Source organism: Hermetia illucens, chromosome 2 (assembly GCF_905115235.1).
Source record: "Hermetia illucens chromosome 2, iHerIll2.2.curated.20191125, whole genome shotgun sequence".
NCBI lineage: Eukaryota > Metazoa > Arthropoda > Insecta > Diptera > Stratiomyidae > Hermetia > Hermetia illucens.
In genome coordinates, this window is record NC_051850.1 from 27,745,957 (window position 1) to 27,759,744 (window position 13,788).

The following is a 13,788-nucleotide window of genomic DNA, read 5'->3' on the forward strand; positions in this document are numbered from 1 at the left end:
GTCACCAACAGGACTTAATTTTATTTGAAGGTTTACCGTCTTTCTACGGGATTATTCGTATGGAAAGTTTTCTCTCTCTTCAGTTGACTGTTAGTTGGGAAGCACAACGTCGTGGATGTAATGTTCAAGAGGCTGAAATATTGGTAATAACTCCGATAAATCTGAACGAAGTTTGGCTAACGTTTCCACAACCAATATTTGGCGACATTTCAGAAGTTCCCAGCAACAATCGCACTAAAATTAATAGTTTGCTATACTTAAGGCCCACGTTTATAAGAACCAAAACATTCTCTTCCATTTGATAATTACTAGAAAGTCTCTTGTACAGGAAAACCACAAAACCTTTCCGGAGTTTTGTAGTTTCGTAGCTAATGAGTGAGTGATTTAATAAAATCTTTCTTTTAAAAAATCCCCGAAATATAATTTCTTGTTCTGGAGTGGCTGATCTTCTCAGGGGATTCATTTTCATTTCCGATCTGATGAAAGCAATCCTACGTTATCAAGTTATTATAAAATGAAATCACGCCGCAATTCCGCCTAATTCCGCTCACAGTCACTAAACAAAGACAGAACGTTCAATCGAAAGTAGATAGCCCCCGCGACAATTGCACATGAATTGTTAAATATAAAATAAAACAAAAACAACAAAGTTTATCATTTATTTTACAATTCAATTGCGGTGTTTTCAATGAGAATTTGATTTGAGGTGTTATATTATTACATAGGACGTAACACGTAGTTCACTTTTCTTTGTTAAAATTTTTTGAGTACACAAGATTAAACTTTCGAATATTTTTTCTCTTCTCGACTAGCCCTTCTGCTGCTATTTAACTCGCAGCTTGCACAACCATCCATCCAGCAGGCATCCTCTAAAGTTCAACCCTTTCGGCCTTCTCCAGCATAGCCAGGGTAAAATTGTACACGGCCATGAGAGAGCCGGTATCCTAACGAAGTTGATAAGACTGACTAGACTGACCCTGACTAATGTGCGAGGGCAGATAAAAGCAGCGGGATCACTGCCGGGCCCATTCAACATCAACAACGGTCTAAGACAAGGGTATGCCTTATCATGCGTCCTCGTCAACCTGGTCCTGGAGAAGGTGATTCGCGATGCAGATGTAAATGCGAGAGGCGCCATACTCTTCAAGTCCCTCCAACTACTGGCCTACGCTGACGATATTGACATCATGGGAAGAACAATCCGAGATGTACGGTTTACCTTTACCCAGATCGAGCGATCTTGGGCTGCGCATTAATGAAAGCAAGGCGAAGTACATGGTGGCAACGTCAGCACCAAAATTTCTCCTATCTAGGGTCGAAAATAACAACCGATAACAACCACGATGGTGAAATCCGCGCACGGTTATTGGCAGCCAACAAAGCCTATTTCAGCTAACAAAAACTGTTTCGCTCGAAACGTACTACCCTAGCTCTTACTGTAAAAAACTATGATCGGGCCAGTCCCTATGTATAGTATTCCTCGGAGACCTGGGTTTATAATAAGAAAATTTGTGGTTCGTCAGTTTGTGGATAAAATCCGGCTCAATAGGTTTCGGTGGGCGGGTCAGTTAATCCGTATGGATAAGGATCCAGCCCGGAAAGTCTAAAAGGGCAATATCTATGGTAGAAAAAGAAGATAAGGCAGGCCCTTCCTGAGACAGAGCGATGGTGTAGGTCAGGACAGCTTTTAGGGATATCGAATTGGTGGACCTCGGCGCAAAACCGGGATGTCTGGAGTTCCGTATTAAGGCAGGCCTAGACCGAATACCGTTTGTTGTTGATGATGATGAAGGGTACCTGTTTTGCCTAGGATCCCAACATGGGTATTTATCGTTGAGGTAAACACGAAAATTCTTCATGGATTTCCAGAAGGACTTGACATCTTCCGTCACAGATAAGTCAGACTAAATTTCACGACAACCGCTTCGCGTCAGCAACAACATTCTTCCGCCGACGTTTGGCCTCCTTAAATAGGGCAAAACTTACAGTGCTCGATCTAGCCCTGAATCGCCTACACGTGATTTGTTTCCTTTTAAAGTACAATTTAAACTCCAAGTTTAGTAGCATCAGTAATATCTGATTAGGCGGTGGGTTGAAAAAAGTTGGCATCATTTTATTAAGAAAATTAAATGAGGAGTTGAGGACAGCGGCCTCCAATCTCATCCCTATGCCATTACTGAGGTAGCCACCTAGATTTTTGGATCTTTAACGCTGAGTTTCTGAAGATGCTATAGATGTAAGGAAAACGCACTGATACTTGCTTTAAACAATGAATGCTATTGAAATTTATAGATTATATACCAATAATATGTTTCTTTTGTTGACAAACTTATATCTATGAATATAATAGGCCGGTTACATTTAGAAAAGGTAAATGCGGAACTCTTTCGACGAATTCGTGAACATCGCAAGCATAAGAGTATCCTTTATATATATTCTTTCCCAATTTCACCCACTTAATTTGATTGCTCACATCTGGACAGATTACTTCATTCGCCCTGATGTAGTTCGCAGTCAAAAAAGGATTATTGACCCTAATTAAAACAATTCCTCTTCTAGTATCCTTGTCAATGACGACCTTATAGAAGAATCTTGGCACTGGAAGTAATTTTTCGTTAGCGTTTAGATAAATTTCTCTTAAATCGGTAAGGTTTCCTGCATTACGTAGCTTTAAAATGTCATAAGTTCCGGTGTAAAGTTCTAAGTTCAAGGATTTGTTATAAGCAAGTTTCCTGACGTCGTCTTCGATTTTCATCCAACCTCCGCCGTCGATGCATATCCAAGATGGAGCCGTATTGATAAGAAAGAAAGTTGCAAATTGAGCTGGACCAAGGATGAAGTCAGCCTTAGCTGCCAAATGACCTCGACACAATGATTGGGTTTTATTAAGTACGACAGGTTGTTCTCTTCCGAGGCTGACAACGTCACGGAAAACCACTTCTTGGTTTTCAATGTTGTAGAAATCGAACACATTGAACCCGTAAAAGTCGCCTTCAGCGAATTGAGGCCGACCTGAGTTTCTCTGCAAATTAACAGTCGCCGGGTATATACTATAGTGGGAATAGTAGCTACTAGCTTTGGAAGGATTAAAACAGACTTCTATTGTGGTAATGAATGTTCTACCCAAGGAGAAGCCAATTTCTGCAATAGTTGAATTGTTATAGCATTTTCTGGTGGTTTTGCGGGCGGTTCCTTGAACCGGCAAAGTGCATTGAATTTCGCTAATGTTACGGTATATGCCCTGGACACAAAATTGTTTGCCTCCTTTGCAGTAAGCTGTAACCCTTTTACCTTTGATAGAATCAGCAAAGTTGCTTGTGCAGGCCAAATCAATCTTGTCATTATAATTGAAGACAAACCCTCCATCAGGAAGTGGTTGGAGGAGTTCGTTGGTTCCACTAATAAGAAGAAGAGGTTGGAGGAATCCCAAGTCTCCAGAGTTTGTCTCAAATCTGCAACCTGGGCCGTCTAGAATAGAAGGTTTAAAAATAAGAAAAGATACGTGGATTGTATGCAATAGTAATTATGTTCATACCTTCATAGCAGTGTTTGCCGAATAGACATAACAATCGGTAAAATACTTGGCGGAAGCACATCCTGTTCTGCCAACTCCACTAGTGCGAAATGTATAATCTCTGCGGAATGTTTATCACGGACTGAGTTGGTTTCCTGAAGTACAAATTTTGGATTTTAAAATGGTATGTTATTGCATTGTTTAGGACAGTATATAAGAAATTTCATTTCAGACGAAGACTATCTTTAAGTTTGCTGGGACTGTAATCATTCTTGAAATTCCGTAGTGTTATAGATACAGTATGCTGGTTCCAAGCCCAGATAAGATAAGGGGTTTTGAGGCAATGTACTTTGTACTATCCTGCTGAAATCAGCGATAGTTGGAGTTACTAAACTACGCCAAATCCTACATGATGCTAAGTTCAGTGACAGGCTGGTCGTTAAGCAACTTAAGGCCCAGTCCTGTCGAGAAATCAGTACGTAAATTAGTCCGAGACAAACAAATGCTCGCTGCACGCTCAATACAGGTACCCTCACTGCGAAGATGAAGGGATTCGGAAGAGGCGTGTTGATATTTGCACTCGACAAGAAACTGGATGGTGTGGTAACAAAGTGGTAGAGGTAAAAATGGCTCAATATGGTTTTGGCACTGCCATCACTGAGGGTTTCCGCGATGTCATTAATGATGTCTAACAATTTGATGATCAGCCGATGAAGCTCACAATTACATTAACTGATTGCACGACTAATTTTTTTCACGGCATAAGAACCACAGCCAAGTCTACCCGAAGCCGAGAAAGATGTCTTCTGGCAATTTGTGGGTACAAACATTTGTACCGTGCTTGTCCTTGGCTATATCGTCATTGCGGGTGATCTTAACACAAAATAAAATTACAGCCCGAATTGACCATCATTTCTAAAAAAGGAGATATGGCATACGGTGATATTCTCAGGAAGGCCAAATCCGATCCGGAATTGATGGGCCTTGCAGAAATCGTTAGCCGGATTAGACGGTCCTAAAAAGGAGATATGATGCTGGAGTTGAAGAAGTTTCCGGGTAAGACGGCTGAAAATTTCTTCGGCAAGGCGGAGAAGTCTTTAGAAGAGAAGCCATAAGTATGGGCTAAAAAGCAGCAGATTGTTTTCTTTTTTCCTCTTTCGCCTCTTTCACAATTTTTCCAAGATCGATGCAAATTCAAATTGATCGCGGATATCCTCATTTCGGATGTGATCAAAACGTGTCATGCCACTAGTCCAAAGCAATATTGTCTTTTAACCGTAGAGAGCGACAGGACGGACGATATTGCGATAAATTTTAGATTTGCAACTTTTTCTGGAACGCAATTTCATCCAGGTTTCGTGAATACGTGAAGCAATTTTATAACGCAGTTCTCCATTGACTGATAGCATTGACCAGAGATATTTCAATCACTCAGTTCTAGGCAGGTCACTGCCGCTGACAGTAATTGTGTCTGTTTCATTGGAATGGGTCGTCAAAAACTATGATAGCATAGCCAGAGTAAAACTGTACACGGCCATTCGGTATCCCGACGAAATTGATAAGACTGCCTAGGCTGACCCTGACCAATGTGCGAGGCTAGATAAGAGCAGCGGGATCACTCTCAACACCATGCGACGTCAACGGTCTACGACAAGGGGATGCCCTATCATGCGTCCTCTTTAACCTGGCCATCGAGAGAGTGATTCGTGATGCTGAGGAACGATCTTCTTTAAGTCCACCCAACTACTGGCCTATGCTGACGATGTCGAAATCATGGGAAGAACGACGGTGCGAGATCTTGGGATGCACATCAATGAAGGCAAGACAAAATATATGGAGGCAACGTCAGCACCAAAAATCAACCAACCAACAACATCAAACCGCACTGGTCAAACGGGAAGAATAAGGAGACTAAAACTTTGAGACCGTTGATAGTTTCTCCTATCTAGGGTCGAAAATTACAACCGATAACAGCTACGATGATGCACGGGTGTTGTCAGTCAACAGAGCCTATTTCAGCTTACAAAAACTGTTCCGCTCGAAACGTCTCACCGTAGGGTCAAAGCTCATACTGTACAAGACAATGGTCTTGCCAGTTCTCATGTATTCTTCGGAGACTTGGGTTCTTAGCAAGAAGAGTTGCGAACTCCTGGCCGCGTTCGAGAGAAGAATCCTCCGAAGAATTTTTGGCCCCCTACATAAGGATGGACGATTCCGTAGCCTAGATAACGATGAAATCTATGAGCGATATAAGTTTTTTAAATTGGCCATGATTATAATATCACAAATGCAAGCTTAATGCCTACAGATGAGCAAACTTGTTAGCACTGATGAAGGGAACAAGTGGTTCCCGAAATATCGGTGTTTGCAAGAATAAATATTCACACCAGTGAAAAAGAAATAACAAGTTTTTATTATATCGGATACCGGTTGTTGCGCCGTTGATGATGATGATAGAAGGCGGTCCCTGCGAAATGAAAGATGTTTACGAAAATAGGGAATGGAAAACTCTGTAACTTAACGAAGTTAGATGGAAACAGGACGTAGGGATAATTTCATTCAAAGGTAACTTGAAATTAAGGAAGCTAATAAAATTGAAGAGTTAACGACAAGTCGGAAACATAGTTGGCATACCGGCGTCAATTCTATCTGGCAGTATAAAAGCGAAATTCAGAATCTTATATTCGCTTTCCATATAGAACCGGGAAAATTGAGAATATTCAAATGGGTATTTGCCTCATTTTGGTCGTGTGGACCTTAGCGTTTACAATCGTCAATTTTTGATAATGCGGTTCGGCTGTCTTGGTTGGCAATAGCCAACAAAGGTAGACCATATTTATGATTATCTTTAAACTTCTGGTTTCAATACATATTTCCGAACCTAGTTGATTTCGATAAATCGAATCACAGGCAAGGTTAGCGTTATTGCGAAAGATTTTTCGTATTATAGGGGACAACTTGTCTTTAATTTTAAATTTTTGTTTTTTTGAATTTCCCTTTTTCATTCACATTGATAGACATTCAAGGAATCTGACAAATTGTGGCCCGAAGTTTGTTAGACTTCATTACTATAAACCTCATAGAATTCACACCATAATAAGAGGCATTCTCAATTATCATGGCTAGAGGATGCTGAGGTGACAATGAGGCAAGAGAGGCATCAATTAGGGTTGCGATCCGTCGTGGATTTTCGCTTTCTATTTTCAACTTCGTCCTTCCGGTGTTTTTATATTTCAGATTTTCGTGCGGTCGGATAAAGATACATTCAATGCTTAATAATGACGTGAGATAGACTGAAACATCCGAAAGGACCTCTGCAGACTCTTGATCTTGACTGATGCAAAAGGACTGTACTTAGGCACTGGTAGTTCTGCACATTAATTCTTGCCAATTTTTCTTTAGGTTCTCGCTCTCGTAATGGATTGTGAGGGTCATTCACTCTCAATTATAAAATCTAGTTACACTTTCTAAGGTTAAACAAAACCTTATTAAAATCGGTTTACTGTCTGTCTGTCTGTTACAGGTATTTTTCTCGAAGACAGTTATAGCGATTGGCACTAAATTTGGTGGTAAGGTGGAAACTGTGAACGCTCATGTATACAGTGAATTACATCATTCTGCGTTGAAGTTAAGGGGGTCCCTATACATGGAAAAGGGGGGGTGTAATATTTTTGTCACCAAATATGGTCATGTGGGGTATCAAATGAAAGATCTCGGTTATTATTCTCCGCGGCCGATCTTAGTTTTGACATTTATTGGAAAGGTGGGAAGTGCGGGGGGTCGAAAGTGATCATTTCTTTAAATTACCCATTCTTAGAAACTACTCAACCGAGAAATGTGAAAAAAATCAGGGGACTGCCACCGTATGGTGTCTATTCAAATAAACTTAATAATAGTATATGCCAATATTTTTTAATAATTGGATGCAAACCCCCCTTAAGATCATCCTAGCACCACGATTTTTTTTCAGCAATATAGGCTATAAAAAACATGATCCTACCAAGTTTGGTGAAAATCGCACCATTACTAACAAAGTTATAATAGACTTTCAATGTCAATATCACCCGAGAGTGGATATTCTGACATAATATCGTCCGGATAGCTGAGTGGTTAGAGCACAAGGCTTCGTATGGAGGGTCGCGGTTCAAATCTCATTGGTGAGAGTGGAATTTGTATCGTGATTTGACCTCGGATACTAGTCGACTCAGCTGTGAATGAGTACCTCAGTCAAATCAGGGTAATAATCTCTGGCAAGCGCAATGCTGACCACATTGCCTCCTAGTGTACCGTTACGGTCTTCAATGAAGTACTCTAACACACTTCAAGGCCCTGATCCAATATGGATTGTTGCGCCAATGATTATTATTATTAATATATGCTTAGATTACGTGCTACATACTAGTGGGAAAAACGCACACTCAAATATCTTTATAAAGGAAATATACAAAACCTTTTATACCTGAAGCGTCCAGCTTCCGGTTTCCCGACTTGTTTTTATATTTGGAATCGCTTCGGCATGTAAGGTATCGTTGGCAGGATAAATAAAATTAATTGAAAAGAAAAATTCCGGTTAAGTGTCGTTAAAAGTGATAAGCATCTAGATGGGGGCCGTTTGAGAATACTGCCATTTTTGACACAACAAATAAAACGCATTTCTAATGAAATGGCGGAGAATTTAATTGTTGTTGGAGACGATTCATATTTGGATGTTGAATTGGGAGCATGGTGTATGTGAAATATATTCAACTGTTTAGCGGAGTTATCTACTGGTTTGAATAGATATATTTTTATATTAAATTAGAGTTGGCGTTAATGGCTTCCAATTAAGTTTTTTCTTTTGACGGGCTCATCACTTTGATGTTTTAACAGGAAATACGAGAGTTTATTCGCATTCTAATTTCAAAATGGCTTCGTTGCTTCTTGATAGTATCTTCATAACTGACTATTGAAGTAACTTTTTTGTATATTTTCAACATTTCCCACTGAACAGAAAGATTAGCTCCCTTTTTTGGCTTAAGGTTTTTTCAAATTTCCGGAACCAGTTGTTTCCTTCTTTAGTACTAAGAAGCCAACAATTGGTTCTTGAAACTTTTTCTATGGAAAAAGTAAAGAACTCTTCCTGCGTAAAGCCTTCGCTTACTTTCTTTTCTCTCGCGCACTATTTTTCCCTATTTACGAGGGCGCACTGTCCTGGAAGCAATACAGTTGCACTAGTTTTAATTTTGGTTATAAAAACATTCACTTGTTACGATTGAGTTAAAAAACTTCCTTTTGTGAAATTGATTATTTAATCAGGTTCGTTAAGAGCCTGAAATAAAAGTCTATTTGGCTTTTCACTTTAATAAAAGGTAAAACCGAGCTAATGTGGTCTAGTCCTAAGAACTTTCAAACTGAAGATTCAATGCACTTTACGCTTTAATATTTGTCAACACAAGACTAGATGAACTTCAACTTCGGCTTTGCGGTGATTAATGAAATTCGATTCGATTGCTACTGCATTTATAGTATGCATTTGAGGGGCGTATAGATCTGCAGCTTTTCGATTATGGCCAAATTTAATGCATGAATGATAAGTTGGGAATTCCAAATTTGTCACCGAATCACAATGCTGCTTATACAAAAAACATCCCCAAGACCCGAGCATATGGCCCCGGAAAATCCAATATACGCAGAATAAAAATAATCCCATCTGCCCTCAATTGTAAACAAATTGAAGGTCGCCAGTGCGACGTTTCATGTAAGACAAGTTCCATGATTTTTCTGTGTAAGGAATTTTGGAAAAATGACAGGATTCAGGAGCAGTTAAGTGATTTTAGGATATCACCCAATATCGAGGATGGAGAAGAATGTAGTTCAGAGAGCTCCCAGAATACCTCGAGAAGAGTATTTCTTATGAAGGAAGTTCCTTGACTATCAAAAACAAGAACAATTTACAATAGGCAATTAAGAGTACAGTAAGAGATATTGAAGTGTAAAAAGACAAGCCTCGGAAGTCTAATAAGGAATAACCGTAAGGCCTAAGGCTCCTCTTTGCCCCTAGAAATCGCGGGGATCAGAGTCTAGAGGAGATACCAGCTTGCGGCTGGGACTCAAACTGTAATGACAACATCATCATCAATAACAACAGTAACAACCATTACAAAGACACAATCGGCAGTAGGCGAAATTCTGTCATCTGGGATCATTTGGGAGATGATGAACCCTTTATTAAAAAGCGCGAAGTTACGACGGTCGCCTTATGAAAAAGTAGAAAGGCCCAGTGTCCCAACGGAGAAGGGGACTAGTAGTGAAAACAGGAGTGATAGTGTTGGGGGGGGGTCGAGTGTCCTGGCGAGCAAAATGGAGAGACGCCATCGAATTCGAGGTCGGAAAAGAGCACGAGAAAACATGGTAAACCTTGAACTGAGTGACACCTCTACATCATCATCATCAACGGCGCAACAACCGGTATCCGGTCTAGGTCTGCCTTAATAAGGAACTCCAGACATCCCGGTTTTGCGCCGAGGTCCACCAATTCGACATCCCTAAAACCTGTCTGGCGTCCTGGCCTACGCCATCGCTCCAGGGTCTGCCTTGTCTTCTTTTCTACCATAGATATTGCCCTTATAGACTATCCGGGTGGGATCATTCTCATCCATACGGATTAAGTGACCCGCCCACCGTAACCTATTGAGCCGGATTTTATCCACAACCGGACGGTCATGGTATCGCTCATAGATTTTGTCATTGTGTAGGCTACGGAATCGTCCATCCTCATGTAGGGGGCCAAAAATTCTTCGGAGGATTCTTTTCTCGAACGTGGCCAAGAGTTCGCAATTCTGATAAACAAGTGACACCACTTTGTCGAGAAAAAAGGGTGGCGAACTCCCAAACCAGGCGGAAACGAAAGTCACCTTCCCGAAGAGGATAGACCTCATCTGAAAAGCAGGGGTGGAGGATATAAAGCTAGGAGGAAAAAAGGCTGCAAAACATGTATATCGAAAATGGCATAATAGAAATGAAGGAACTGTTGGACTTTATTGCACACAAGCGAAACTCCTAGAAGACCAGCCCCTGGTTAAGGTTCCCGCAATCCGCCAGAGGAGGAACAAACAACCGATGAAAGCAAACGTGTTGAAAACAGCGTGGTTCTGCCGCCTAGGACGCAGCCAGAAAGAAGGAGAAAATTCAACAACAACAACGTAAGTTGAATAGCGACAACGGTGACTCTACTGTAGCAAAGCCGAAGTCGACTACGACGATATCATCAGCAAAAAAACAAAAAAGAAGGGGTAAGCCACGGTCGAAGGCTATTTTCACCGAGCCGTTCAGAAGAAAGCCCATTCGCGGTAGTCCTGGGAGAACCCGAACAACGCCAAATCAGAAGACGCTGAGGTAGATGTTAAATCTATCTGGCAGGGAGAATCATTTGAAAGATAAGGCGAAGAGCAGCTTCAAACCTGTTTTGAAACCGTTGTTTCAAGTGCTGGGTCTGCGGGCACATACCAGGTATTTGTAAAGGGCAAGACAGAAGCACTTTGCATAACAGGGGTGGCGAACTTGGGATCAAAGCAAAAGGCTGCAGAATGGGAAAATGCTGTGCTCATTAAAAGTACTGCGGATTGGAGAAAGAAGATGTAGCTCATGTTTCTGGTTTTAGGAGAAAAGACAAGCATCATGGTCCAGATCCTTCAAGCGAATATGCGTTAGGAGTGCAGGAGGACGGCATATGGTGGAAGAAAGAAGAGTTGATTTCCTGCTTCTCAGCGAGCAATGCTGTGAAAAGTCAGTTTTTTTAGCGTTTACTTTACACAGAACGAGTCTTTGCTCGCTTTTCAGAATAGGCTCGGTGCATTGGAGGATGGGATTATGGGAAGTTGGTTTACTTACTGACAAAAGACAACAATACTGACCGGGTGATTGCGTGTTTCAAGGTGACTTATCGTCACGAATTTGACGTCCTCGGCAACCCTTCTTTCTGGCCTGAAGGTGTATTCATCAACCTATACAAGCATCCCAATTTGCGGACACGATGCCATATTAAGCTTCGAGCTCACCGAAAGGTACTCCACTTTCCGTTATGAGGCGGACCGAAATGCATCTCGTAAATCTGTGTCACGGCGGGAATTTATTTCGCACGTTGAGAATAGCGGCGAACAGATGGCGCCACCGGCGCTCTCCACTCAGTTTAGACCTCGCCACAGGAGTGGAGAGCAGAGTGACATTTCCGCGACTCCCAAGTGAACCGGTCTACGACAAGAGATCAGATCTCACAGAGTCGGGGTTGGCATCAACGCCACTCCTCCCACCCAACACTCGTCGCACCTGTCACGTCCTGGTCAGGACGGATGCCGTTCGGAAGCCGCTGCAGCCTCCTTATGAAGGCCCGTACCACGTTCTCGAGCGGGGAGAACATTTCTTCCAGCTCGGGATCGGTGGACACAAAAAGGCGGTCTCCCTGTCCAAGCTGAAGCCCGTGTGCACTCCTAAACAACGGCGCGTTCGCTTCAAGGACTGATGGGGAACACAGTTCCGGATTCGGTCGCTGAAACCCCTCGCTTCCATCTGGGGGCGGAGTGATGTGGTAATCAATAAATTTCGAATGTTGCGAATACCAGTGGACAGATGGCGCCACCGGCACTCTCCATTCAGTTTAGACCTCGCCACAGGAGTGGAGAGCAGAGTGACATTTCATCAAACACAATGTAGCAAAATCATGAAATGGTTACTGACACGGATCCGGAGAGTAACCTCATCACAATCTTCACAAACCGTGGCTAGGTGGTGATTTCTTTGGGTGAATTTTCACGTTTTCCGTTCAAGGGAAAGCGGGCGTGAGCCGAGTTGTGCGACACAATCTGTGCACGAGGTGTTTTCTGTGGTTTTAACTGTTTTACTGCTGCCAACCCTTTATTTGGGTTTCCGCCGAATTTGACTTGTTCTCCTCTGGCTTCCGTTTTGACTGTGTTGCTCTTCATGTCTCCCCGCCAACTTCCTCTCGTTCATTGTATCTTGTGTAGACGCCCCCTCTACGCTCCCTTCTCACCTGTATAAAGAATTGGTCGACAGTTTGTCTGAACTACTTACTGTCATGTTCCCTTCTCTTCCTTTCTTCCTTTGCTTAGATTTCAACCTCTTCAGGCCTCACTGGCCTAACCATCCTAGCCTTAAAATTCCTTCGTCTTCCGTTTCTCCCTTCCTTTAGACTTGCTTCGCTCTGAATTTCAACACCACAAAAAAAAAACCCCTTGGGTCGCACTCGCAATATCTTCCTTTCCTACCTCCCGAGCGCGACTTCTTTTTATTTCCTTGGATATCCCCATATGTCAAAACTGACGCTCACCACTCCCGGCTTGGTTTTCAAGCGGAGTTCCCTCGGTCATACTCTAAATAATAATAATAATCGTTGGCGCAACAATCCATATTGGATCAGGGCCTTGAAGTGTGTTAGAGCACTTTATTCAAGACCGTTACGGTACACTACAGGATTAGTATCCTCTACGAGGCAATGTGGTCAGCATTGCGCTGGCCCGAGATTATTACCTTGATTTAACTAAGGTACTCATTCACAGCTGAGTCGACTGGTATCCGACGTCAAATCACGATACAAATTCCACTGCCACCAGTGAGATTTGAACCGTGACCTTCCGTACGACAGCCTAGTGCTCTAACCACTCAGCTATCCAGACACATCCTCTGAAACCGGGCGTAAATCTACTAACTTCAACTTCCGCAAGATCAACTTTGGCGGTCTCAACTCAGCTTTAGCGTCTATCATCTGGGTTCCTACATTAAGCAACTCAACGTGTGATTAAGCTCTAAATATCTCTTACAATGTCCTGTATGATATCCTCTCTTGCTACGTCTCTTCTTCCCCAGCTTGCCTCCGTTCATACCAAACCTGATTCACAATGGAGGTCCTTAATAGCATTCGCCTGAAACATACACTGCGGAAGAATTTTATGACGTCGACAGTGCTCACTTTAAGATTATGAGCTCCACTGTGAAATCAATGATTAAACAAGTCGGAATACCGGAAACTCGCGCTTCGGGTATAAAGGTTTTGTGTTCATCTTATGTGAGAAACTTCAACGCACATTTTTCCGTCCGTATATAGCTACAAATTCAACATAATCCTTCATATTTTTCCAAACTACGAGACATACGTACATATTACAGCCATAGATATCACACTCACCCTAAACAAACAAACTGCCTATTACCGAATACTGTACACATATATGCACGTATATAAATTGATCCTACCCATATTTCCGATTTACGTCTTATATCTA

The 13,788-nt window shown here is 42.0% G+C and overlaps 1 protein-coding gene across 1 annotated transcript; it reads right to left on the reverse strand.

The window, feature by feature from the left end:
- Positions 1-2,320: 2,320 nt before the first annotated feature.
- On the reverse strand, positions 2,321-8,765 carry LOC119649224. Its single transcript, XM_038051283.1, has 3 exons — positions 8,655-8,765; positions 3,536-3,669; positions 2,321-3,468 (listed from the first exon to the last, which is right to left on the reverse strand). Exons 2-3 carry the CDS (start codon positions 3,594-3,596, stop codon positions 2,336-2,338), a joined length of 1,194 nt encoding a protein of 397 aa, XP_037907211.1. The 5' UTR covers positions 3,597-3,669; positions 8,655-8,765; the 3' UTR covers positions 2,321-2,335.
- Positions 8,766-13,788: the final 5,023 nt, after the last annotated feature.